This window comes from Kogia breviceps, chromosome 8, assembly GCF_026419965.1.
Source record: "Kogia breviceps isolate mKogBre1 chromosome 8, mKogBre1 haplotype 1, whole genome shotgun sequence".
NCBI classification, from domain to species: Eukaryota; Metazoa; Chordata; class Mammalia; order Artiodactyla; family Physeteridae; genus Kogia; species Kogia breviceps.
In genome coordinates this window covers 34,480,337-34,508,147 of record NC_081317.1, presented here as the reverse complement: position 1 = coordinate 34,508,147, position 27,811 = coordinate 34,480,337, and the positions used below count along the sequence as shown (strand labels likewise).

Below are 27,811 nucleotides of genomic sequence, written 5' to 3'. Positions count from 1 at the left end.
AAACTGTTTCTCTGTGTGCTCTCCCACTTGTTGTTGTTGTTCTGTGTCTCTAATAATAAACTTTGTACCTGTTTTTACAGTTTTGCCTCCATGAGAAATGCATTTTTCACAGGGGGCAAGAGCCAAGGGGTGTGGTGGCTAGGATTCCTGGTTTTCATACAGGCTACCCAGGTTTAATTCCTGGGCAGGGGATTAAGATCTTGCTTCACCACTCACTGCTGCCTCTCCAAGATTAAATGGACTGTTAGATCTGTTAGATCTTTAGCTATCCCAAAGATAGAAAATTGTCGATTATTTTACATTTATCTCATTGTGTATGAGATTGAGCACCTTTTCAGAAGTTTAAAGAGCTGTGTTTTTTGTCAACTTCCTTTCATGGCATGAACTTCTTAAAAATCACTCAGGCTGCAAATTCCTCCAAATGTTTCCCCATGAGAAGCCCTTTTGCCAACTGACGCTCCCTCCACAATGCAGACCCGAACCGGTCTCGCTTCAATCATCATTGGCTTTGGGGCTCATAGGTGGAAATGGCACCTGTGGGTTCTCATAGGTGGAAGCTTGCCCCTCTAGGTATGGGGGCGAGGGTACCCTGGCCTGCCCGAGGAGCCGGCCCCGCCCCGTCACCTTTCGGCCCCGCCCTCGGCGCCGTCGTCTCGCTCGCCCCGCTCGCCCCGCTCGCCCCGCTCGCCCCGCTCGCCCCGCTCGCCCCGCTCGCCCCGCTCGCCCCGCTCGCCCCGCTCGCCCCGCTCGCCCCGCTCGCCCCGCTCGCCCCCTCCACCTCGGAGAGCGGCTCCACCCTCCCGCGTATGTAGGCCGCTCCCAAGGCTGTTCCACTTTGCTCCCAGGCTGCATGCCCCCGCCCCTCTGCGTAACCTGGCGTCTCTCGTCACGTGACTCCCAGCGGTGCCGCGAGGGGTCGGCGGTGGCTGTGGCTCCCGCTGGCACGGTCTGCGCACGGGTGATTTCCGCCGAATGAAGCGCACTGAGGCGTGATGGCGAGGGCCTAGGGGAGGGCGCAGACAGGCCCGGACGCCACCTGTAGCTGCCCTCGGCCTCCCGGCCTCTGTGCTCTTTCCTGCGCCGTTGCTAGTCAGCCGCATCTGGGCGCGGGAGGCAGGGCGGGCTAATGCGGAAAGGTACGGGTGCCGGGGAGGGGCTGTGATTGCGGAGGGTCCGGGTGTCTGGCAGAGGGCTATGGAGCAGTACTGCATCCTGGGCCGCATTGGGGAGGGCACGCACGGCATCGTCTTCAAGGCCAAGCATGTGGAGGTGAGCACCCAGCCCTTCCTCCTTCGGTTCCATTGAGATCTACCCGTTTTCCCGACCCACGCTTGAGCTCTTGCCTCCCCGCAGCTTTTCGTGGCGAGTTCCCGCATCTTTTGCTCTCTTGAGTGGAGGGCGTCCAGGTTGCGGCGAGCTACCAGCGGTGCTTTCTTCCGGCGAGTGCCCCCTAGGAGGGTGGCGTAGATGTCTCTGAGCTGTTCGCTCAGCGTTGCGCCTGCTGGCCCTGATTTCCCTCCAGCACGGGGTGGGGGGCGCGTCCCACCCCCACGAGGGCCTCAGGCCTCAGCGTCGCATCCCCTCTTCCAACCGGGGATGGGGCTGCAGTGTCTGCGTCCTGTCCCAAACAGACTGGAGAGATCGTTGCCCTGAAGAAGGTGACCCTGCGGCGGCTGGAGGATGGCATCCCCAGCCAGGCCCTGCGGGAGATCAAGGCCTTGCAGGAGATCGAGGACAGTCAGTATGTGAGTGGGGCTGGTGTTCTGAGGTGCTGGTTCCCGCCCACCTCCACTCACTCCCACTCTGAGGTCCTGCAGTCACTCTGTTCACTCCTTTGCTTCCTCACCCCTCACTCACTCCCTTTCTTCTCCACTTGTTGTTCACCCTCGTTCACCCAGTTACTTCACTCATTCATTCCCTCTCGTTCACTCACTTATTTCTTCGCGTACTCGTTCGCTCATTCACTAACTTATCCCTTTTTTCTCAAAACACTTAGTGATTTCTGATGATAATGATAATTGCCACCTGTCGAGCTCCTGTTATGTTCTGCATGCCAGGTTAACTGCTTTATGTATATTGTCCTTCTGAGTTTTGTCCTCTGCTCCGCAAGGCATGTTCAGGCTCTCCCTATCTCAGGCCAGGGGAGGAGGCACAGCCAGCAGCTTATGGGTGCTCAGCTTGTTCTGCTTGTCTGTGGAGGCTTTGGCCCAGGTCTGATCGCAGAATCAGGACGGTTTAACATTGGTGCCTCCCATAGACTCTACCCTCTACTGGCCACTGGCAACACAGAAATCAGCCCCTACCCTGCTCTTGAGAACTGAAGTGTGGTAGGGGAAATGGACAAAGGCTACAGCGCCCATCTGGCGTGGTTTGTGCTGTGACAGGCCTGGGAGGGGCTGTGGGCACACTAGGAGAGACACCTCACACACCCAGTTTCATTCTCTTTGTGGTATTCTCTCTTGTCCATGTCCTGAGTAGAGGACGTGCTTAACTTCCTGGGGAGTGACAAGGGTAGGTCCACCCACCTAAGGGTGGGTGATACTCTGACTTGTTTCTTATTCTCTGGAGATGTCCTTGATATATTGGGTGACACAAGCATGTTATAAAACTGCATGTGTCATCTTGGTTTTGTATATATATACGAATACATGTCTGTGTGTGCCATGTCTCTTGTAAAGTCTGGTGGAATAGACTCCTAAGGTTGACTATAGGTGATAAGAGTTTTTCTTTTGCTGTCTTTTTCAGTATAATTTTGGGTATTATCTGAATGTATTTGTTTGTCCCAATCTGTAAAATGAGTGTCTACTACCCTCAACATCAGAAGAACAGCAATATGGCCATTCTTGTTTCTTGAGGAAAGTAAAAGGGCTTTGCTGACAGCTTGTGTGTGGGAGAGGTGGAGGGCCCATAGGAAGCTGGTGATATGGTTCCATGTCCTGTGCATCAGCAGGCCTGAAGAGTCTATCTTTAAAACACTCCAGATCTTACCCTGGCCCAGGCCATCCTCACCTCTCATCAGAACGACTACAGCAGGATCCCCTGCCCCCCCGCCCACCCGCCACTGCCTCCACTCCACAGTCAAAAAATGTACATGAAATCATCCACTCCCTGGCTTGAAAAGCTCCAGAGGCTTCTCTTCACTCTGAAAGAACTGTCACCATCTGCTTCCACCCCACTCCAGCCTCTTTTTTCATTCATTCACAGCTTCTTAAGTGTCTCTCCCGTGATAAGCACTGTCTAGGCTCCAGGAGTACAGAACAGAGCAGCTTCCTTCCTGTTCTTACCTCTGGGCCTTGTGTTTGCTGTCCCCCGGCCCAGAGCTCCTTCCCAGATGCCTTCTCTTCTTTCTTCATCAGAATCTTCATCAAAATACCCTATATGTTTGTTGTTTGATCATTTGTCAGTCATTTGTCCCCTGAACTCGTTAAAGTCCTTCAGGACCCACCAGCCCTTGCTTCTGTTCACTACTGTGCAGCCTGCCCTTGTGACCTTGTGGGCCCTCAGGAAGTATGTGTGACATGTCTCCTGCTCTCCCAGTGCTAGGAGTTGTGATCACCTGTGTGTGTGTGTGTGTGTGTGTGTGTGTGTGTGTGTGTTTCCAGGTGATTTTCCAGTTCGTGGGCTGGGTGGGGGACCAGACACTGCCCTAAATCGCCTTTCTTAGACCTCCTTTTCCCTGAGTGTTTACTGGAGCATTAGAGTAGGGACTTGCCTTCTTCTGGGAGAGGGAAGCAAGAGATCACCAAGCTCCCTGATTCTGAGCTCAGATCTCATGCCACCATCTCTGCCTGCCTGGTCCTCTGTTGGTGCAAGGGCTGAGGGTCCAAGAGAGAGCCTGAGCCATGTAAGTCTGAGGCTGACGGGATGCCCCACTTGCAGGTGGTACAGCTGAAGTCCGTGTTCCCGCATGGCGCAGGCTTCGTGCTGGCCTTCGAGTTCATGCTGTCAGATCTGGCTGAGGTGGTGCGCCACGCCCAGAGGCCGCTGGCCCAGGCGCAGGTCAAGAGCTACCTGCAGATGCTGCTCAAGGGGGTCGCCTTCTGCCATGCCAACAACATTGTGCATCGGGTCAGTTCCAGCATGGGCTGGGGTGGGACCGGGGGAGTGGCTGGGCTGTGGGTAGGCCAGCCCTTGATGAAGGGCATGGTTAGAAAAGGGACAGAGGGGGCAGGGCCTATGGGTAGGAGGCCAGGGCTGGGGCCCTGGAGGAGGTCGGGTCTTGCACTGACCTGGGTGCCCAGCCTGCCAAGCCCTCCTGTCCCAAGGTCCTGAGGGGGCTCTGGAGGAACTGATGCCTCTTTTGGTGCTCTCAGGACCTGAAACCAGCCAACCTGCTTATCAGTGCCTCGGGCCAGCTCAAGATAGCGGACTTTGGCCTGGCCCGGGTCTTTTCCCCAGATGGCAGCCGTCTCTACACGCACCAGGTGGCCACCAGGTAGGGAGGACCAGTTCCCAAGCAGGACCTGGCAATAGACAGGCTCCAACCCTCCTGGGAAGAGATGCTTCTGAACCTTCTGTCCAAACAGTGCTCTTGGGGCTGGTGTGGGTGCCAGGATGACCGTCCGAGGCAGCTTCCTGACAGACCGGTGACCTGGCTGTGACCACCTGCCCTCCTCTCACAGGTGGTACCGAGCCCCTGAGCTCCTGTATGGTGCCCGCCAGTATGATCAAGGTGTCGACCTGTGGTGAGACTCCTATGGGCTGGGAAAGGGGGAATGTGGGTCGTTGGGTCACCTTCCTCCTGGGCATTGAGGTCTCTATGCCATTTGGGGGATTTTCCTGCCGTGAGCTCTAGGTTGCCATGGGGGTGTCTCCCCTGGTTAGAGTATCTCTGAGGAGTTTGGGAGTCAGTGTTCCTCTCCATGACGGTTTTGAGCTGAGAGGGGTCAAGTGGGATCAGAGTGGTTGTCCCAGTAGGAAGCTTCTGGGCTGAGGTTGGGGAGGTGGTCCGAGGCATGGGGTGTCTAAGCGGCTGTGCAAGGGGTGATATCCCAGGATGCAATGTTCCTGAGCTATCTAGAGGCCTGGGTTCCTGGATATGAAGGCCCTGAACCTTTATTTGGGGGTAGGTTTGTATACGCCTAAGAGTTTGAGATTTGGGGGCCGTTTTGGAGTCTGCCCCAGAATGGGAGGAGGTGGCAGTGTGTCCCAGAATGTGAGGCTCTGAGAAGTCTCAGAACTATTGAGGGGTTGATGTGTGTTCCAGAGTTGAGGCCTGAGAGCTGCTTAGAGAGGGGGATATGCTCTGTGTTCTAGGCTTGAAGTCTTTGACCGTTTGGGGATCTGTATCCTTAGCTATGAAGCCTTAAGTCTACTTTGTGGGTATCTGGACCGCAGTGTGAGGTGTGGGTACTGGTGTGGGGAGATCTGTTTCCATGGTGTGAGATCTCTGAGTTGTTTGGTTTCTGTATCTGCAGGGCTGTGGGCTGCATCCTGGGGGAGCTGTTGAACGGGTCCCCCCTTTTCCCAGGGGAGAATGACATTGAACAGCTTTGCTGTGTGCTTCGAATCTTGGGCACCCCCAGTCCTCAAGTCTGGCCGGTTTGCAGGGGCCTACAGTGGGGAGGGGTGGGGGCGGGTGACTTCTATTACCCCAATAGCTAGTGACTCCCCTGCCCCGCACCTTCTCTCTCATGGCCCCATGCCTCCTTGACTTCCCGGACCTCAGTCCTGGCCCAGCGTGGGGTCTCCTCCACCCCTGCCCTGCTGGAGGTGAGAGGGCCAGGGCCCAAGCCCTATCCCTTCCCACCTGTCCCCAGCACACATGCATCCAAACCGAACTGGGCATGGAGCAGGCGCCTGAGATGTGGAGGAAGGACTGAAGGACTGAGTGAGCACGTGATGTCATGAGTGACGTGTGAGCAGGGGTGCATGGATGGGGGAGTAATGAGTGAATGGGAGCAGGTAGGTGACAGGGAGCGAGAACTGACACCTAAGGGGGCTGGTGGGGTGGGTGCCGGCCCTGATGGACCCCCTTCTCCTCCAGGAGATCAAGGACCTGCCTGACTACAACAAGATCTCATTCAAGGAGCAGGCTCCCGTGCCTCTGGAGGAGGTGCTGCCCGATGCCTCTCCCGAGGCCTTGGACCTGCTGGGGCATTTCCTCCTCTACCCTCCATGCCAGCGCATTGCAGCCTCCCAGGTAGGGTGACACCCGTTGCCCTGACCCTCCTCGTCCGTGCCCTTTTGACCCAGCAGGTTGAGATTCTCAGAACCTGTGATGGGCTGGGACCAGAACCCCTGGAGCCAGGGGTAGGAGGGTGCAGGGCAGGTGTGCCTCTCCTGAGTGGACCCTAGAGGGCAGGTGGCCAGGGGTGGCCCATTGGAAGGGCATGCACACCTCGCAGAAGAGTGAGTCTCGGGTTATTGGTGATTCGCTTCTTCATCCCTTCGTTCCTTCAACAAGAATTTACTAGCATCTGGCATGTGCTGAGCATTGTCCTGGACCCTGGTCCAGAGTGAACAGACGTGGCTTGTGCCTGTGGGGTCTCCACCCTGTGGTGAGGCAGGGCTGTCAGTCTGTGGGAGCCGAGGGAAGGGATTTTGGGACTGACTTTGGGGTCATGCAAGGCTTCCTGGAGAAGGGCAAGTTTAAGCATGGGGTGCTGTTTTCCCAAGAGAAATGATGAGCAGAGGCCTGGAGAGGAGGACCCAGGAGGGGTGAGTTGTGGCTGGAAGGCAGGGAAGGAGGGGAGGACCATGGGCTGATGGCTGATGGAGTGAGGGCCTCTGTCGGGTGTACCTGTCCATCTGGCCTCATGGCAGCCTCCCATCCCTGCCCTCGGCACTAGCAGTGTGTGTTTACACATGCCCCTGGCGAGTTCCCATGTCAGCAGCACCTTCAGAGTGTACTGAGGCCAACTGACCACCTCTCAGCCCCCTGCTGCTGCCGCCAGTCTAAGCGCCGCCACCCCCCCATTGCCTCCCAGAATCTGCTTCTCCTGCCCAGTTAGTCTCTCCTCCACGTGGCAGAGGGAGGGAACTTGTCCAGGTAGGCTGTCGCATCCTCGCCTGCAGGGCCCTCCTGGGGCTCCCTCAGAGGAGAAGCCAGGTCCTAGTGGCCCACAGGCATCACACATTCGGGGCCATCACCTCTGTGACTCTGCCAGCTCCCATTCCCCTTGCTCACTCCCCTCGGGCCCCAGGGCTCCTCCATGTCCTGGGGTTCTGTGCATTTCTGTCCCTAGGCCTCACTCATTCACCTTTCAGGTCTCTGCTTGAGCGCCACCTCCCAGGGGCCTCCCCTCACCATTCTTCAGGCCTGCAGCCCCTCTAGTATTCCTCATTCCCCCCTCATACTTTCTCTTTCCCACAGCACTAATCATTTGATGCACTGTTTGTCTTACTTCTTTATCGTGTTTATTACCCCCACCCCTCACTATGTGGAAAACTTGAAGGCAGAGCTCTTTGTTCTGTTTACCGCTGTATCTCCTGTCTCTGGAGCAGTGCTCAAACAGTGAGCACTCAGAGGTGTTGGAGTCACCTGAACGATGAACAGATGAAGGAAAAATCCTCTTCAGGGCAATGTTCACATCTCCTCCCCCGAGGGAAGTGGCTGAAGCTGGGACGGGGAGGTGACCAGTTTCCTTTTACTGCTCCTTGCTTGCTACCCGCAGGCCCTCCTGCACCGGTACTTCTTCACAGCTCCCCTGCCTGCCCACCCCTCGGAGCTGCCGATTCCTCAGCGCCCAGGGGGACCTGCCCTCAAGGCCCCCCCAGGACCCCCCCACGTCCATGACTTCCACGTGGACCGGCCTCTCGAGGAGTCGCTGTTGAACCCGGAGCTGATTCGGCCCTTCATCCTGGAGGGCTGAGATGTTGGGCCAGGACCCACCGGTGTGTCCCCCACTTCCCTCCCCAAGACAAGCCAGGCCTCTTGTTCTTCTGCTCCGGCCTGGTTCGGCCACAGTGGTCCTGCTCCTGGCCAGGCCATCCAGCCTCAGCAGAGGGGACCCTCGGCCTGTGCTGTCGGCCTCCCATCTGTGTGCTGGTAACAGATCCATCAGAAGGAGGCAGTGCGTTCCGCTGTCATGCCTGCCATGGGGCTGGTTCTCTAGTTGCTGCCTTCCTGGTTGGGGACAGTCCTGGTAGAGCCATTTGGGGGAGTGCTGAGTGTAGGATGTCCTCATGTCGGAAATCCAAGTGGGAAGGAAAGTTTGGGTTGATTTTGTTCTCAGAGACATTAAACACTAGTTCACTTTTGAGATTTATTATAAAACCCCCCTGTAATTCTATGTGATGTATGCCCCTCTTCCTTTCCAGTTGAGGGAAGTAGCTGAGGTAGCATCATCCCCTGGCCCTTGCTTCTCTGTGGTCACTGGGAAAGTGGCCCCATTCATGGCTACTTTACTCTTGGGGGATTGCTAGGTGCTTCATGTGACAGAGCTCCCTTTTGGAGGTGAGTTGGCAGAAATCAGGACCCAGGAATGGCTCAAGTTGGGGACCCAATAAGTGACCCTCCACACCTTAAGCTGGTTTACCAACATCACCCTCAGGATACGGGTGAGCCTGGACCACATGGGCCTCCTCTGAACTCAGATGCTGGGCAAATAAGACAGGCATTCCTGGAACTCATTTGTTAATTCAGTAAATCCCAATACAATCTGAACTGGCTCTTATTTTTCTTATTAAATAATTTGGTATGCCAATTCTAAAATATCTATGGAAATGAAAGGGTTAAGAGGAAGCGGAAGCAGAAGAAAAGGCAAAAAATGATGAAAGGACTTACCCTGTCAGATACTAAGACTATCATAGGGCTGTAATAAATAAGTAATGTGGCATTGGTTCACAGATAGATAAAAACAGATAAATCAGAGAAACTTATTCTTAGCAATCTTTTATTCTTAAAATATTCATTTTGTGCTCATGTGGATAGATTCTGTAAGCACTGCAGTCACAGAGGTGACTAACAGTGCCACAGTCACTGCCCTCCAAGCTCTTAGAGGGCAAAGCACAGTAAACTCCAGTTGTTGCTTTTAGGGAAGAGTCTGAGTGTCTCATTTGTCTTTAAAGATGTTTTAAGGATCTGGCCTCTGCCTGTTTGTCCAGCCACATCTGTAGACTCTAAGCTTCAGTCTAGCTCAGTTTCTGGTATCTCTCACCTCCATATGAATGCAAGTCTGTACCCAAACCCTGACCACTGACCCTCAGCCAGTTCCACTCACAAAGACTAAAGCTTACTCCACCCTGACATTGACCCTCACCTTGACCTTAAACCTTACACTTAACCTGACCCTATCACCCTGACCCTGACATAGACACTGACTCTCACCCTCACTTAATTCTTTGCCAGCCCCTTCCCCACCCATGCCTGGCTTTGATCTTGGCATTGACTGTGACCCTCACCCAAACTCTGACCCCGTTTGACCTAGAACTAAACCTTGTCCATGAACTTGGCTCTCATCTTCACCGTAACCCTGAGTCTCTAATTGACATTCCTCTTACCTTGATGCTCATTATAATCCTGATCCTGACCATTAACATGTCCCTCACACTTGCCCTGAACTTGACTTATCTTTGACAATGACAGCTTCTCTCACACTGATTGTGAATACTGTGATAAATGAGATACTCACCACCTTCAATCTGTTTCTGACCCTCAACTTCACTCTGCCCCTAAGACTGAATCCTCACCTTGACAAGGACCATCATACTGACCCACCCTGCCCTTGATCTTGTGCCTTGATGCTGAACTACACTGTACACTCAAGCTGAAACTAGTCTGCACCCCAAGCCTGACCGTAATCCTGATCCTGACACTCACTCATCTTGACCTAGACCTCAATTTCACCCTGACCTGGGTCCTCATCCTAATGCTGAGCCTCACACACAATATGGACTCACACTTGGCATCACTTTCATCTTTTTTTTTTTTTTTTTTTTTTTTTTTGCGGTACGCAGGCCTCTCACTGTTGTGGCCTCTCCCGTTGCGGAGCGCGGGCTCAGCGGCCATGGCTCACGGGCCCAGCTGCTCCATGGCATGTGGGATCCTCCCGGACCAGGGCACGAACCCGTGTCCCCTGCATCGGCAGGCGGACTCTCAACCACTGAGCCACCAGGGAAGCCCAATCACCTTCATCTTGACCCATCCTCACTTTGAAACTTAACCTTGAACTTGATTTTGACTATAAACCAAACTGACCCTCTGTGGTAAGCAGAATAATGTCCCCCCACCAAAGATGCTCATGTTCTAACCTATGAATACATTGCCTTACACACAAAAGGGACTTTGCAAATATGATTAAAGGGTACGGACTTTGAGATGGAAAGAGTATCCTGGATTATGCAGATTGGGCCAATGTAATGGGGGTTGGGGGGAGGGAGAGTTGGAGGAGGAGGACTTAATTCCTTCCAGCAGCAATAGAAAAGGAACCCACCTTGACTTTTAATTGACCTTCACCTTCACAATGAACATGCTCACCCTGACATTACCTCACATTGATCTTTACCCTGAACCTGACACTGACTAATCCTGAACATCAACCTCACCCTCACCTTGACCCTGAATCCTACACGGAACTGGACATCCACTGTCAACTTGAATCCAACTTTAAATCTTACTTTCACCCTGACAATAACCATCATCCTAATCCTGACATTCATCCTCTCACTGATCCTCTCTAATGGAGCCTCAACCTGATCCTAACCTTGGCTCTCACACCGATTTTGAACTTGATCTTGAGCCTAACCCTGGATCTAAAATTTCCCTCATAGTGACCTTGTCCTTGAACCTGATTCTGACAACATGACCTTGACCATTCTCGTATCTTGATCCTTAACCTGACATAGAATTATACCTATAACTGGATACTCACCCTCACTCTGATTCTTATCTTCATCACTCTGTCCCTGATCTTACCCACTTCCTGACTGTGACTCTGGCTGCTCTGACATTGAGCTTGATCATGACCTTCACTCTTACACTAACTCTGATCTGATCTTGGCCAGGGTCACGACCAAAACCAGGGTGAGGTCCAGGGTTGGGGCTAAGGCTAGGTAGGGTGAGAGCCCGGGCAGGGGCCATGATGAGGGAGGTACCAGGGCCAGGGCTTGAGCAAGGACCAGTGCCAGTGTAAGATGGAGGCTGAGGGTCATTCTGAAGGTGATTGTGAAGGCCAGGGTCAGGGCTAGGGCAAAGCTCAGGATGAAGGTGTGTATTAGGGTGAGTCAGGGTCAGGTGCGGGTAGGAACAGGAGTATGGTAGATGTCAGATACTAGTGAAGTCAAGGGTGACGATTAGGGCGAGGTTGAGGAAGACGGTCAAGGTCTGGATAAGGGCCAGCACCAGGGCAAGGGCTCAGGATGTGCTGGGTTCAGGGGCACCACAAGGTCCCGCGTGAGGGTCAGGGCGAAGGTCAGAACGAGGATGAATGTCAGTATAAGCGGGTGGGAGAGGGCCTCAGGTAATGTCAGGACAAGGGCAGAAGCCAGTCTGAGGCCAAGTAGAAGCGGGGCTGGTGAGTGGATTAGTAGGAACAGCTGTTCCGAACGGAAGCGCGGAGGCTGGGCGAGGATTAAGCGAGTGGGCGGGGCTTGGCCTGCTGGGGCGGAAGCCCACGGAAGGCGTAGCGGGACCCAGGCAGCCACGCGGGCGGGCGCCGTGGAGCTGCAGGTGGGTTTGCACGAGCTGCTGCACGTCTTCTCCTTCTTGGAGGCCCGAGACATGCTCTGTGTCGCCCAGGTGGACAAGGTAGTGCGTCCTGTCCCAGGCGGGAGGCAGGCTGGGCTCGTGGTCACTGGCGTGTCCACGGTCGGCCCGTCCCCTCGGATCCTCAGTTTCCCAAATCTGGGAGGGGGCGTCGAATGGCCCTGAATCTGCGATCTGCAGAGGACGCCCTTGGTCCCCGGGGTGGCGACCTCGGCGACCTATGAAGGGGTCGCTCTAAAAGCCTCTTATCCCTCCGTCCCTCCGTGTGTCCAGAGCTCCTGCGCAGTGGGCTTGCACTGGGCACCTGTGAACACGGTTCACCCCTAAGATTGGCCTAGGGATCCCCACCTCTTCTGGAATATTCTGGAATTTCCTTCTGGGGCCTGCCTGGAAAGCTGTGCTCTCCCCGTGAGTGGCACCTCCTCCTGCGGGCTCCACCTGGCCCTTCCCAGCCAGTCGAGCTGTACTGCCTGTGCGCCCTAAGTCCCTGTTTAGTGCATTAGGCTGATCTGCGCTTCTGCCCCTGTTGTGTTCCGAGCTCTTCCTGCTCTGTGCTCTTACTCAACACAACTGTAACTAAATGATCACATACTGTACTTGTTAAATGTTTGCTTCCCCCCCACCCCCTACCCCTGCTAGACTCATTCTTTTGTCTCTTGCAACACTGTGTGTATAACCACTGTATGATCACTGTGTGTATACACTCAGCGTATGGCTTGATATTTAGTGTACTCTAAATAAATGTTTGTTGAGTAAATGAATTTCTTTACTTTTAAAATACATTGTTATATCATTTTATAAGAAGATTAATAAACAGACCCTCACCTGAATTGTGTAATTATAACTTAAATGTATCAAGTAAAATACTGGGTTGTTAACCCCATTTTTACCAATAGGGAAAGTGAGTATCATGCCTGAGTTCGTTGGCTGAGGTCACCCAGGTAGTCTCCCAGCAGATTTTGAAAGGGAGGTGCCTTTTACCTTTTGATAGCAGCAACTTCTCCAGGTTCTGGTTTCCCTGTTAGGTAAAATGGGGTCAGTAAACCCTGCCTCCTAGTGTCATCATGAAGATCAGCATCTAACAGAGGCATTCTCCAAGGTGGGTGACACCCATTTTGCAGGTTATATTACATACTGTAATTTTACGTTAGAGAAGTAAGAACATCTCAGTTGGGTTTTGAACTGGGAACTATAGAAAAAAAATGCGGAAATCTTCTTTCCTGGTTTTATTATTGCAAAATATCAACTTTACATTCCTGCTAGCCAAAAAGATTTCTTAAGGACTGAGAAACTTTGATTTCGGGAGAGTGAGGGCTGTGGAAGTAGGAACCTGGGCTCAGACAGGGTGGTTGTTATTTCTGCCAGGGCCTAGAAAGCCACGTATCTGGATGGGACCCTCAGTAGGTCTGGGCCACAGAAAGCTCCAGAGTGGTTTCTACTGAAGCTGTATGGGCTCCAGAATCCAGGGTGGCCCAGCTGGAGAGGCCAAGAAGTTCCAGGATGCAGGTGTGGGCCTGAGGGAGGGGGAGGCAGGGTACTCTGATCCCTTCCCAGGGCCACCTGAGCCTCTTCCAGATACTTCTGCAGAGAGCAGTTTGTGGGAATAGGGCCTGTGTTTCCTCCCCAGGTAGCAGTTCTGTTCCTCCACCTTGGCATCTCTGGGACATCCCTTTAGCCAAAGCTTTAATTTACTCCATTGCAGCAGCCTTCTTATGGGTGCTGCTGCTCTGCCCTCGTTTCCAGTCCTTCCTTCTCTCTCTCTTTTTTTAAAATTGGCCCTACCACGTGGCTTACAGGATCATACTTCCCCAACCAGGGATCCAACCCATGCCACCTACAGTGGAAGCTCAGAGTCTTTTTATTTTATTTTATTTTTTTATTTTGCTGCATCGGGCCTTATTTGCGGCACATGGGATCTTTGTTGTGGCACGAGGGATCTTTTGTTGGTGGTGCACGGACTCTCTAGTTGTGGCACACGGGCTCTAGAGCACGCATGGGCTTAGTTGCCCCAGCATGTGGGATCTTAGTTCCCCAACCAGGTATCCAACCCATGCCCCCTGCATTGGAAGGCGGATTCTTAACGATTGGACCACCAGGGAAGTCTCCAAGTCCTTCCTTCTCATAGCAGCCTAAAACACAGTTTGACTTGCCACTCTTCCATTCACAGTTCTCAAGTGACTTCTCACTGTTTTTGCCCTTCTGACTTCCAAGAGCTGGTCTAAGCCTGTCTCCAGCTCCTTTCTCTGTTCTGATTAAGGCAACTTATTCATCATCTTTTTCATACTTCTGAATCTTTGCCCAGATGTATCTTTTTCTCCCTGAAATGCTTCAGCCGTTTTCTTAGAGGATAACTACACATCCTTCAGGAGTTGATCAGTAATTAGTTCTGAACCCCTTGGCTCCAGTTGAGTTGGTCATTCTCTCCTTTGTCATTCATTATTTGGTGTGTTTTATTTGATTATCTGAATTTGTCTCTAACTCCCCAGGGTGTGTGTTCTTGAGTGCAAGCACTGGGTCTCATTTAGCTCTCTGTCCCCTCCACAGGGCCTGGCAGGCTAGGCACTAATTCCATGTTGACTGACCAGATACTCTTCTAGGTCTGGAATGAGGCTTCAAGGACCAAGGAACTGTGGAGGTGAGTGGAGGAAGAGCCAGGCCTGCTCAGGAGAGTATCCCTCAAAGAAAAGAGGGGTGTACTTTTCAGCACTCACTGTGTTTCTTTTAAGTAGACAAGAAGGGACAATCCACAGCCCTTACCAGCAGGAAACTCCTCCCTAGTTGGGGGTGTGAGACTTTTTTTATAGTATATTGAAATATAAGCGATTTTGTTAATCAAGTGGAGGTTGATGTAGGTGGGGGTACCAAACTCAGGAGCAGAAATGTACAGCAAATTGAATGCAGCTGGCTGATAGACAAATCAATAGACAAATAAGCCACATTTATTTGATTTCAACTTTGTTGTAACAACATAGTTATATAAGCATGTTTGATATTAGAACTTAAATAAAATTCAAAAAATTAAAAGTAGAAAATAAAAATATTTTAATCATTAAATTATTAAATTTTTCTTTTCTGTTCATTCCTCCTTTGGAACCTGACATCTTTTCTTTTGTCCCAAGAGGTAAGTGTCAGATCTTCTGCCTCTTGCAGAATATAGGACAGACTATATAGCCTTGACTATCAACTAGGAGCTATATTTAGTTTTAGTCTTTCCTGATGGAAAACAACTGTTCACATGAAGTTTCCCCCAAACATGGAGGGAATCTTTGCTTGATGGTTTTTATTTTTAGAATAACTGTGAATTGATAAATTTGAGAATTGTGGAATGCCAATCTTGCCATATTTAGTTTTCAGTATCATACAGCACTGTTCTGTTTGTTGCTTTTTATTCATTTTTTAAATTGCTAATAATATTAATTAGAAAAATGGTGTTAATCTCTAGTCAATTTTAAAGTACGGAAACTTTTATTGGATTTCAGTCTTTAGCTCTACAATTTGGGGAATGTACTCTACACAGAACATTCAATTCTGGAAATTGATTTCTCTGTAGATAAGTGGACAAGAGAATGTCTTGCCAAATGTGATTCTCAAAGACACTGTGTCACTAGAAATAAATGAGTTGACTCATAATTGGTGTAACTATTTGTGGAAGCCCTTGGAGGGCAATTCTCACAGTTGAAATGGGTAGGATGCCAACCCTAAACCCTAGTCTTTGTTCTCATCTTTACTGATAAGCTGGGGTAGGAATTTCCCTTTGAGTTACATAAGTAATATATTTCTTTCAGCAGTTCAAAAAATCTCTTGAGCAGCTTATCACCTAACCCCCACATGTATGCATGTGTTACCATATTGTGTGTACCTCCAGGTTCCTCAAGCAGATTCTTCAGCTGTCTGCAAGCCAAGTCACGAATGGGTTTTTGGTTCATTACTGTTTTATAGTTTTTGGTGCTAAACTCTTTTTAGCATACAGTCATTCTTTGGTATGGTATCCTTGACATATGTTCATATAAAAAACACTGGGTTTATGTTTCTGGAACTGGGACAACTGCAACAGCATTCCAAGAGCATCGTCACATGCATGTGTCATTTCTAATGTTGTGCCTGTCATGGGTACTAGGCCCCAAAACTCTCCAGGCCCATAGAAACTCTTACAGACACAGTAAGTGAACATGGTTAACTGGTCATATGTTTTTAATATGTACTCTATAATTCTAATTTAAAACACTGCAAGTTACTTCTTTAAAATGCTTCATGACTTTTAAATTCTGCCATCTCTTTAACACACTATGCGTTAGATTTTTGGTTAAAAGTAAAATTGCAAATATTTGCTTTTGTTTAAGGTACAAATATTGTTTTGTTTGTGTACAGTAGATTGTTTTGCTGTTAACTGCTGTCTGAAAGCTTTTGGTGCCATGGTGTTTTTTTCACTTGATACATCCTTGTATTTCAGAGGCTTATCTCATACTTTATTCACGTGCACACTTCAGCCTTGTTGACAGTCTGCCCTTTTTTTGGTCAAATCACTTGGTTTTATTTCTTCTGAATATTGGTCATGGTTCCTACTTATGGTTTGATGTATAATGGCCTTAAATATGCAGAAATAGACTTCACTTTCACAAAGAAATGTTATCCCCCCATTTTTCTTAAACCACATTATCTTCTTAGTCTAGCTTTTATTTTCACACTGTTTAGGTTGAGATATGGGTACAAGAAATTTCCCTTTCTGTTTATTTCAACTAAAAGAAAATCAACAACATAAGAATGATGATGTGAGGCAGCTGATACTCAGCCTCTTAGTCCAAGAGATAAAAGGGATGGTGAAGGCCATGGTGGAGCTGAAAGTTCTTTTTTTTTTTTTTTTTTTTTTGCCTGTGCCATGCGGCTTGCAGGATCCTAGCTCCCCAACTAGGGATCGAGCCCAGGCCCTCAGCAGTGAAAGCACAGAGTCCTAACCACTGGACCACCAGGGAATTCCCTGAAAACTTATTCTTGTCTGAGGAGTACCATTCTGTGTGGCCCCAGATAAATTTTTCCAGGTGAGAATTTGATTTCAGTATAGTTACAGATCTTCTTCTTTTACCTAATTTGTATATGAAATCTCTTGATTTTTAAGTATTGGCAGCTAGTTCATGTAGGCCAATCCTATGCAGGCCAGACAAGGTAATCTGGATGCCCATTCTGCCTGCAGGCTGTGAATATGCTACTTCTGGTAGGAGTACAGGAGTTTCAGTGAGTACAGGAAAACCCATATCCGACATAAGCACTGGATCCTTCCCAGTGTGTTAGAAGGTCACTAGTGCCTAGTACAGAGCCTGACACATGGGTGCTCAGTGGGTGTATAGGCTTTGAATGGAGAGAAACTCTTTGCGTTGTACTTATTGGGACCATGGGCTGTGAGCTACTTATTTCCCACCCAGCCTCATTTTTTCTCCTCTGTGAGATATGACTGGAGTCCTCTGATGCTGTATCAACTCTGGTGACTGTAAATTTTGAAAGCCTTTGTCCATGGGGCCTCCCTAATCCTCTCCCAGATGTTCACTCTCCTTGTGTTTTACTCCCATGGCACTATAGGCTGCCCCTTCTGAAACTCAGCATATCTCTCCAGAATTTTGGTTTTACTTATCCTCCTAACCACCAGCTTGAAAGTACTCATAGGGCAAGGGCCATGTCTCACTCACTTTGGGGTCCACAGACTAGGTGGGGATTCAGTATTCTCCATAGTGTGGATGAGCTAATGTTTTATCTTCAACAACCTTATAAGCGAGTTGCTATCATAGAATTGACAGTAGTTACTGATACATACAAGTTAAGGATGCAGACTCTTGGAAAATGGAGGATTAATGACTTCTGAAAATTTTCTCTTCCATAAAAGCAATGAGAAAACTGGCATAAATTGTCAAAATCAACTTTTACAGAACTCTGGAAATTAACCAGAGACAGTAGTCTGGGAAGTGTTTATTCAAGAAAAAAATGGCTTATTCTCAGTAAGAGCAACAAGTGTTCACTTGCTCTGTTCCCATAACAACCTTCCAGCTTTGTGTTAGCCTTGAATACCAACAGTTCACAATCACAGTGAAACCAGGAGCTGCAGTCACTGGAAGGGTAAGAATGGGATTAGAGATTCTTCAAAGCCTTATTCCCAGAGAATTGTCATTGTTTGACCTGTCTGGTGTTTCCTGGAAGAGCTCACATGTAAGCTGTCTTTATTTTACCTTGCTTGGAGTTCACCCAGTGTGAAAAACCTTTACCTTGGGACATTTGTCAAGACAACTAAAGAGAATTGATTAACTTTTTAATTAGTCTTTACTCAGAGTTGATGAATGATAGTTAAGGAAACAATAGGCTAACCAAAGAGTTTAAAAGGAAAAGCTGGGAATGTGATGTTCTTAGGGGTTTTGGAAAGCTCCAACACATTCCTAGGAATCTAGAAGGCCAAGTGCTTGTGCAGGGCTGTGTGCTATCTCAGGGAAGATATGAAAGGGCTCTAAACTTTTAGCTCTGGTTAACCTTGAGGTTCTGTGGAAGCAGGAAGTGAAGACTAAGGCAGAGAAGTCAACTGCCTGGCTGAGTGTTGAACACATGCCCCAACCTGCACATAGAGCCTTTGGCAATGACTAGGAAACTTAGTGGTTCCAGAAATTTAGGAAATCTCTGTCCTCTCATTACTGCACATTAATTTAACTGAGCAGAGACATAAGTGGCCCTACATAACAAAGAATACAGACTTTCAGAGTTACTTCAGAAACTTTTCAGAGTTACTTCACTAAACAGACAAAAAAATAATAACAGCAATAATAACAAACCGGGGGTGGGGTGGAATCAGATTTCCAGAGTTCTACATTATGTTATTTAAAATGTTCAGTTTTCGGGCTTCCCTGGTGGCGCAGCGGTTGAGAGTCCGCCTGCCGATGCAGGAGACACGGGTTCGTGCCCTGGTCCGGGAAGATCCCACATGCCGCGGAGCAACTAAGCCCGTGAGCCATGGCCACTGGGCCTGCGCGTCCGGAGCCTGTGCTCCGCGATGGGAGAGGCCACAACAGTGAGAGGCCCGCATACCGCAAAAAAAAAAAAAAAAAAAAAATGTTCAGTTTTCAACAGAAGTTATAAGTCATGCAAAGAAATAAAGTGTGGCTAATATGCAGGAAACAAAGCAAACAATAGAGACTGTCCCCAAGGAAGCCCAGGCATCAGACCTACTAGACAAAGACTTTAAATCAACTATTTCAGTATGTGCAAAGAACTAGAGGAAACCACGTGAGAAGAACTAAAGGGAAGAGGGAAGAGATATGGAGATATATGTATATGTATAACTGATTCACTTTGTTGTAAAGAGAAACTAACACACCATTGTAAAGCAATTATACTCCAATAAATATGTTTTAAAAATAAATAAAAATTAAAAATAATAATAAAAAGAATTAGAACATCCACATGAAAATTCAGTTTTCTAATTACTTTGTCTACATGGCAACACCGAACAACAAATAAGAAGAAAAAAAAGAACTAAAGCAAAGTATGAGAACAATGTCTCATTTAATAGAGAATATTAATAAAGAGAAATTATAAAAAAACTAAACAGATTATGCAGTAGGAAAGTACAATATCAAATTAAAAATTCAAGAGCAGATCTGAGCAGGAGGAAGAAAGAATCAGTAAATTGGAATATAGGTCAGTTGAGATTATCCAGTCTGAGGAACGCAGTGAAGCTAAAGATGAAGAAAAATGAATAGTGCCTAAGAGACCTGTGGGACACCACCAAGCATGCAAGCAACACATAATAGGGAGTTCCTGATGAGAGGAGAAAGAAAGTAGAAAGTATTTAAAGATATGGCTGAAAACTTCCCAAATTTGATGAAAAATGTTAATTTACACATCCAGAAGCTCAGTGAGCTGCAAGTAGGATAAAGTCAAAAGAGTTCCATTTCGAGACACATTATAATCCAACTTGAAAGCCAAAGACAGAATCCTGAAAGCATCAAGAGAGAAGCAACTCATCATGTACGGGACAACCCCAATGAGATTAACAGTTGGTTTCTCATAAAAAACCATGGAGCCAAAAAAGGAGTGGGCTGATGTATTGAAGGTGTGGGAAGAAAAAGATTGTCATCAAGAATTCTATATCTAGCAAAATGAAGGAGAAAATTAAGACATTCCCAGATTAACAAAAGCTCTGAGAATTTGTTGCAAGTAGACTTGCCCTACAAAAAATACTAAAGAGAGTCTTTCAGATTGATATGAAAGGACATTAGACAGGAACTTGAATCCACGTGAAAAAGTAGCACCAGTAAAGTAACCATATGGGTGTATATAAAAGGCAACATAAATGAATTCTGTTATTTGTAACTCCTTTTTTCCTAAGTGATTTAAAGAACAACTGCATAAAACAATAATTGTGACTCTCCATTGGGTACAGAATGTATGAAGATGTAATTTGTATGACAATAACAGCATGAATGAGAGGGGCATAAAATGGAGCTACACAGGAGCTAAGTTTTTTGATACCATTAAGTTGATATTAATCAAAACTAGATTGTCATAAATTAAGATTTTATCCGGTAATCCCCAAGGCAACCACTAAGAACTAAAAGAATATACAGTTGAAGAAATGACAAGGGAATAGGACAAAAGAAAATACTTAATACAAAAGAAGGCAGTACCAGAGGAATAGAAGGAAAAATGCATAGAAATAAGCAAAATGACATATGTAAATCCTATCTTATCAGTTGTATCAAATATATATGGATTAAACACTCCAATGAAAAAGAAGAGATTGGCAGAAGGGATTAAAAATATCCAAGTATATGCTCTCTACAATAGACACACTTTAGATTCAAAGATACAGGTTGAAAATAATAGAATGGAAACATATACCATGCAAACAGCAACCAAGAGAGAGCTAGAATGACTATGCTAATATCAGACAAAACAGACTTTAAGACAAAAAGTGTTACTAGGGACAAAGAAGGATATTTTATAATAATAAACAGATCAATCCATCAAGAAGATCTAAAAATTATAAATGTATATGGACCTAATAACAAAGCAACAAAATGCATGAAGGGCTGACAAAATTGAAGGGAGAAATAGACAGTTCAACAATAGTTGGAGGTTTCAAAAAAATGCAGACTCTTGAGTTCCAGTTGCATGACCAAGGCTGCATGACCCTGGGTTAGTTGTTTAACCTCTCTCTCATGTCTAAAATGGAGATGAGGACCTACTTGATGGGGTTGTTATATAGATTGACTGGAAACACAAAAAGCACCTATTCCTGACATGTGGTGAGCACTCATTCAGTGTCATATCCTTATCCCCATTTGACGGTGGAGGAAACTGAGGGCTACATAGGCAAAGTGAGTTGTCCAAGCTAGTAGATGGTGAAGCTGGGAATCAAAGCTAGGCCTATTGATGCCAAAACACCTTCTAATACTCCTGTTCTGCCTGGGACTGTGGGTCTTTGTTTCAGGCAGCTGTGTCTGAGACGCTGGTCCTCCTGTAAAGCCTCCCAGACGACCCTGGGCACACAGACATGGAAACAGTACTATCTCTGCCGATCTGAGCTGGAGTTCCGAGTGGAATCTGGGTGACCAGAGAAGGACTTTATCTGCAAAGCCATTGCTGGGCACAAAGGTACGGGGTGGGGAAGGTGGTAACTCTGTGCATTCCCACTCTTTCCCTGGCCAGATCTCCAGGGATTTGGTTTTTCAGCCAATTAGTTGGAAAATGCCACATAATAAGGACATACCCTGCTATGTTCTATATCTGTGTTATCATTTGATCATAACAGAGATCATTACATCTATTTCAGAGTAGAAAGAAACAGAAACTAAGAGATAAGGATGTTGTAACTGTTGTTCACAGTAACATGGCTGGTGGGTGGTAGGCAGTCCTGGGCATGATACCCAAATTGTAAGTCTGAAGTCCCAGCTCTTTCTGTCCACTGCTCTCCCCAGAATCAGCACCTGTCATGCTCCTGAGAGAGAAGAGGAATGACTTGCCTGCCTCCCCTTCACCAGGTTGAATGTTCACATCCCAGGCATCCATGTGTGTGCTTAAGGCAAGTCTGTGTTCTCTTTCAGGAGAGATAGATGAGCTGGGCTACATCTCAACCAAAGAGTACTGGTTTGATGGGCGGGAGAAGTCCGTGGTGTGCACTGTGTTGTCAGATGGCACTGTGTGTGCCTGAGATCTGCAAGAGGTGAGCTGTCCAGGAGGGGGCCAGGATGAGAAGTGACCAGATGCTGCTGAAGCGACCAGATGCTGCTATGTCCTCAGTCTTAGCAAGGCCCTTTGCCTTTATTCTTTTTAACCATCACAGCCAACTTGTGAGGTGAGGAGTGGGAGCCCCATTGTACAGATGAGAAATCTGAGCTGCAGGAGGCTCAGTTACTGTGCCAGGTCACACTTCAGACTTGAGTCTGATTGATCGCAAATGCCCTTGACTTTCTGCTGTCCTGCCTCAGGGAGATGGGCATTTTTGCAGTGCCTGATGGAGGCTGTTTATGCAAGGGGATGACAGCTGCCATGCCTAGTTCTGTGATGTCTATATTGGAGCCAATGCCAGCCTCTGGGTGGTTTTGCCCAGATAATGCAACTTTCACTCACCCTACTTACAAACTTAAGTGCTAACACCTCGATAACTTGGTTGGTACTAATTGTTAAAAGCTTTCCTATCCATTTTCATATTCTCTGATTGCTCTTTTTTGTTGTTTAAAGGATACAGTTATTTGCATCATATGTCTTTCCTCCACGGTCAGTTTTTCATTTGTTTATCATGTTTTTTTTTTCTCTTCCATGTGCTTTATTTTCCTCATATACATTGTGATGTTTGACATAATTTCGAGTGAAGGTCTCTGGTGACTGATGGGTGCAGATGGCTGGTTTCTGTTTCACTGCAGTTGTGTTGCCCTGAAAGAGACCCACCTTAGGCTGTGGACATGAGACCACACAGGCTTTGATGAGGGGCTCTCGGGCAGGAAGAAGACTTGAAGGCTGGGAGGTTCCATAGTTGCCAAAACAAAAAGGGCTTGACTTGAACATAAAGAGCTTTGGTGCTGGGGTGGCAGAGCTTTTCTGTAAAGGGCCAGAGAGCAACTATTTTAGGCTTTGCAGACCACGTGGTCCTGTTGCAACTACTTAACTATGTGGCTGAAATGCAGAAGCAGCTGTAGACAACAGGTAAACAAAAAGGGAGTGGCTATGTTCCAAAAAAACTGTACTTATGGACACTCACATGTGAGTTTCTTGTTTTTTCATGTGTCATGAAATATTCTTTGATTTTTTTTTTAACGAAAATACAAAAATGGTTAGTGGGCTGGGTTTGGCTGCAGGCCGTGGTTTGTGAACTCTAGTGTGGTCCATTGGTCACAGTGTGGGACTGTTAGACAGGGCTAGACCCCTCTGCACCCATTCTGCCTTGCTTCCCAACCTTAATCCTCTTTGTGAACACATCTCCAATCTTATTTTTAAAAAGCTCAGTCATTTTGTTGGAGTCATGCAGTATGTAGCCTGTTTTCTGTGCTCTGTTCCCCTGGTTGCTACTTTCTATTCTGAAATGGGAAGGGGAGTTTCACTGCTTCCTTACCCACTTCCATACTACTAGCCACTGGTGAATAATGTGTATTCTCTGAGACCTAGTTGACATGAGCCAGTCACCGGTGCTGAGTCCCTACTAGTAATAGTCTTGTTAGCTGTTTAAGCAACAGAAATCAACTGTTGATTTGTTGATGTGAGGGGGAAGAAAGAAAAGAATGGAATACTGGGATATCAGGATTGGAAAAAGATCATGCTAACATGATAACACCTGATAGAAAAAGAACCGTAATAACTCCAAATTGGGAAAAAACCCCATGTGGCAACTCTGAGAAACTCAGAAACAGCAGTTAGAGGACTGGTTCTCTGACGCCCTGTCCTAATGTGCTGTGGGCCTGCTGGACCTGGGCTCTTTACCTCGCTGTTCTAGCTTTCAGAATCCTGGGAGAGACCATGTATCCAGGAATCAGCCCATCTCAGACCAGTCATTTTCCTCTGTGCTAATGGACAGGGCATGGGCCTTCGCCAGGCCTGGCCCGCGGTGGCACTGCTGGGCACACTACTGGGATGGGCATGTTCTGAGCAGGGCAGTTTTGCAAATATGCAACAGAAACTGTTTACAACTACAAGGCTGAATTAGCTTATCTGTAAACCTGGGTTCCTTGGGGACCAAGTGAGATGCTCCATGTGGAAGTTCTCTTTATGCAGCCCTGCACAGCCCAGGTCCTAAGTACAGCCCAGGTCCCCAGCACAGCCTGGGTCCCAAGCACAGCCCAGATCCCAGGCAGGGTGGGTAGTGTTGGGTCCTGCCTCCCTTCCCAGCCTTCTTCAGTTGAGCCATAGGTAACCACTGGGAGTGCTTCATACATCCTGTGCCCAATGCACATGAAGGACCCCACCCTCAGTTGCCCTGCAATGGCACCAACCCCAGGCAGTCTCAACACCCACGCTCAGCCACTGCTCTCCTCCAGGACACACCTGTCTCCTCTGTGGTAGAACATTGCTTCTGTGTTGTGTTCCCTACCATGCTGTGCAGCCTGTGAGGACGGGGATCACATCCTTTACACCTGCACGTTCCCAGTGTGCACCGGGTGATGGTCGAACGAATGAAAATAATAAGCGTTTAGGAAATAAATGGGCCCTATGTGAGTTGTTACATTAATTTTGTTGTTGCCTAGGCACGGAGCTCTGTCGAGCCCTCTACAGCCTGCAGCTCTGGTGAATTTGGTGACTTACCCTTGGCTGCAACTGGTTGTCACCATGGACGAGCGGGGACTGATCAAAGTATGGAAAGCAGAGAATGGGTGTGAACAAGCTTCCTGCCTGCCTACATACTCATCTTCATTGGAGACCTGTGACTTTCCAGAAGGCCCCCTCCTGCTGGTGAGTGACCCAGCTCTCAGGAACCTCTGCTGTTTCCCAGGGTCTGTGGACCTGGCACCAGACCACTGTGCCAGGCGGCACTTCAAGCCAGGCCCTCCACATGGCAGACCAAGTGACCACGTAATTCTGCTCGGTCCCCCAAGCTTCTTCTTGCCTGCCACGTGGAAGGCAGACTCCTCATCCCCCTTCGGCTCTAGTGTGCCACAGCCTGTTTCCCTGGCCCCATCTCTGCAGCCTCTCACCCTCTCAGAGTGAGGTCCAGTCCTGTGGGCTGCCTGGGTTTTCTTGTTAATGGGTCCCTGCTTTCCTGTCTCCTGGTTCTACTCATAGTCTTTCTTCCCCTTGCAGTTCCTTCTCACTACTGCATTCTCACCCTTCTTTCCCCCTTTTCAAGTCTCCACGAGGGCCCAACTGAAAGGAAAATGGAGGCATGTTCGACAGAATGCAAGCATTTGCCTCAGACGATGAAGGCCTTCTGTTGCCAGGACATTTCTTTTAGAGGTGATTCTTGGGCATCGGGAGGGAGCATTTGGCCAGAGAGAAATGGCAAAAGTGGGTGTTAGCTGGCAGATTGAGGAAGTGGCTCTCACCTGGGGGCAGTATCCTCCTGGAGGGAAGGACATCTTTGAAAGTGTGGGCAAACTGGCATCCCAAATATCAAGATGAGCAGACATCCAGGAACAGTTTCATATGTAAACAGAACTAATTCTGTAAAAGAACTAAGCTTGTAAACAAAAAGGTAAAACCTGATGAAACATTTCACATAAACAACTCTAGCTGTTTAAAGAAGACTTTGGAATAAGTATAATTAACATCTCCAGAGCAATTTGAGAATATATTGTATAGATGAAGAGGAAGCCACTAAGGTTCTCTCCTGGGAATGGTAGAGCACATGATTCACACATACTTGTCAGTGAAGGACAAAAAAAAATTAGAATATATATCAAGTCAGAGAGCTAAAAAGAGCAAATGGTTTCTAGGCCAAGATTCAGAAGATGGCAGAAATCAAAGTGCTGAGCCTAACAATGGGGCTGCTTTTGCCCTGGAGATATTTACTACAAAGCTAAGGGGTGAGCAGAGCTTTAATAGCCAAGTAGACAAAAGTTGGACTGCAGGGCCACCAAGGAATGGAGCCCTGTGAATCCTTTTTACATTGGGTGGGTTATCAAGTTGCAACCTAAGAGTGAGGGTGGTCTGAAAGTAAACAGTCCCTGCACTGGCTGCAGCTGCACAGTTACTGGGTGGGAGTAAATGAAAATATTTTCTGGAGAAGGTTAACAACTCCCAAGGCCTCTCTTTTCAAATACAGTGTTCAGCACTCACTTAGAGATAAGTAGGCACATGAGGTAAGATGATATGAACTACCCAAGGCAATCTACAGATTCAGTGCAATCCCTATCAAACTACCATTGGCATTTTCACAGAACTAGAGCAAAAAAATTTTTTAATTATATGGAAACACAAAAGACCCTGAATAGCCAAAGCAATCTTGAGAAAGAAAAATGGAGCTGGAAGAGTCAGACTCCCTGACTGCAGACTATACTACAAAGCTACAGTAATCAAGACAGTATGTATCCTGCTACTTTACCAAATTCATTGATTAGCTCTAGTAGTTTTCTGGTAGCATCTTTAGGATTCTCTATGTAGAGTATCATGTCATCTGCAAACAGTGACAGCTTTACTTCTTTTCTGATTAGGATTCCTTTTATTTTTTTTTCTTCTCTGATTGCTGTGGCTACAACTTCCAAAACTATGTTGAATAAGAGTGGTGAGAGTGGGCAACCTTGTCTTGTTCCTGATCTTGTTGGAAATGGTTTCAGTTTTTTACCATTGAGGACGATGTTGGCTGTGGGTTTGTCATATATGGGCTTTATTATGTTGAGGAAAGTTCCCTGTATGCCTACTTTCTGCAGGGTTTTTATCATAAATGGGTGTTGAATTTTGTCAAAAGCTTTCTCTGCATCTATTGAGATGATCATATGGTTTTTCTCCTTCAATTTCTTAATATGGTGTATCACATTGACTGATGTGCATATGTTGAAGAATCCTTGCATTCCTGGAATAAACTCCACTTGATCATGGTGTATGATCCTTTTAATGTGCTGTTGGATTCTCTTTGCTAGTGTTTTGTTGAGGACTTTTGCATCTATGTTCATCAGTGATATTGGCCTGTAGTTTTCTTTCTTTGTGACATCTTTGTCTGGTTTTGGTGTCAGGGTGATGGTGGCCACATAGAATGAGTTTGGGAGTGTTCCTCCCTCTGCTATCTTTTGGAAGAGTTTGAGAAGGATAGGTGTTAGCTCTTCTCTAAATGTTTGTTAGAATTTGCCTGTGAAGACATCTGGTCCTGGGCTTTTGTTTCTTGTAAGATTTTTAATCACAGTTTCAATTTCAGTGCTTGTGATTGGTCTGTTCATATTTTCTATTTCTTCCTGGTTCAGTCTCGGCAGCTTGTGCATTTCTAAGAATTTGTCCATTTCTTCCAGCTTGTCCATTTTATTGGCATAGAGTTGCTTGTAGTAATCTGTCATAATTTTTTGTATTTCTGCAGTGTCAGTTGTTACTTCTCCTTTTTCATTTCTAATTCTATTGATTTGAGTATTCTCCCTTTTTTTCTTGATGAGTCTGGCTAATGGTTTATCAATTTTGTTTATCTTCTCAAAGAACCAGCTTTTAGTTTTATTGATCTTTGCTATCGTTTCCTTCATTTCTTTTTCATTTATTGCTCATCTGATCTTTATGATTTCTTGCCTTCTGCTAACTTTGGGGTTTTTTTGTTCTTCCTTCTCTAACTGCTTTAGGTCCAAGGTTAGGTTGTTTATTTGAGATGTTTCCTGTTTCTTAAGGTAGGATTCTATTGCTATAAATTTCCCTCTTAGAACTGCTTTTGCTGCATCCCATAAGTTTTGGGTCGTCGTGTCTCCATTGTCATTTGTTTCTAGGTATTTTTTGATTTCCTCTTTGATTTCTTCATTGATCACTTGATTATTAAGTAGTGTATTGTTTAGCCTCCACGTGTTTGTATTTTTTACAGATCTTTTCCTGTAATTGATATCTACTCTCATAGCATTGTGGTCAGAAAAGATACTTGATACGATTTCAATTTTCTTAAATTTGCCAAGGCTAGATTTGTGACCCAAGATATGATCGATCCTGGAGAATGTTCCATGAGCACTTGAGAAAAATGTGTATTCTGTTGTTTTTGGATGGAATGTCCTATAAATATCAATTAAGTCCATCTTGTTTAATGTA

The 27,811-nt window shown here is 47.3% G+C and overlaps 3 protein-coding genes across 9 annotated transcripts in view; 2 read left to right on the top strand and 1 right to left on the bottom strand.

Annotated features, from left to right (window-relative positions):
* Positions 1 to 1,100, bottom strand: part of LOC136794738 (double homeobox protein 4C-like) — a 29,272-nt gene extending 28,172 nt beyond the window's left edge. The window contains exon 1 of the mRNA XM_067041059.1: positions 625 to 1,100. Within this exon, the coding sequence (XP_066897160.1) occupies positions 625 to 1,100 (476 nt within the window). The remainder of the gene's footprint in view (positions 1 to 624) is intronic.
* On the top strand, positions 792 to 14,701 carry CDK20 (cyclin dependent kinase 20). Of its 7 annotated transcripts, none has more exons than XM_067041168.1 (8): positions 792 to 1,269; positions 1,632 to 1,745; positions 3,880 to 4,068; positions 4,314 to 4,435; positions 4,623 to 4,685; positions 5,418 to 5,541; positions 5,987 to 6,142; positions 14,192 to 14,701. In XM_067041168.1, exons 1-8 carry the CDS (start codon positions 1,195 to 1,197, stop codon positions 14,204 to 14,206), a joined length of 858 nt encoding a protein of 285 aa, XP_066897269.1. In that variant the 5' UTR covers positions 792 to 1,194; the 3' UTR covers positions 14,207 to 14,701. The 7 variants fall into 7 exon arrangements, with proteins under 7 accessions (XP_066897269.1, XP_066897266.1, XP_066897267.1 ...); XM_067041165.1 differs by lacking the exon at positions 14,192 to 14,701 and adding an exon at positions 7,617 to 8,608 and having other exon boundaries at positions 793 to 1,136; positions 1,632 to 1,741; XM_059071771.2 differs by lacking the exon at positions 14,192 to 14,701 and adding an exon at positions 7,617 to 8,608 and having other exon boundaries at positions 795 to 1,269.
* Positions 9,062 to 24,899, top strand: FBXW12 (F-box and WD repeat domain containing 12). Its single transcript, XM_059070903.2, is given in 5 exon segments — positions 9,062 to 11,689; positions 14,245 to 14,282; positions 21,111 to 21,274; positions 21,724 to 21,849; positions 24,363 to 24,899. Coding segments are annotated over 5 exon segments (1,104 nt in total). The 5' UTR covers positions 9,062 to 11,365; the 3' UTR covers positions 24,815 to 24,899.
* Positions 24,900 to 27,811: the final 2,912 nt, after the last annotated feature.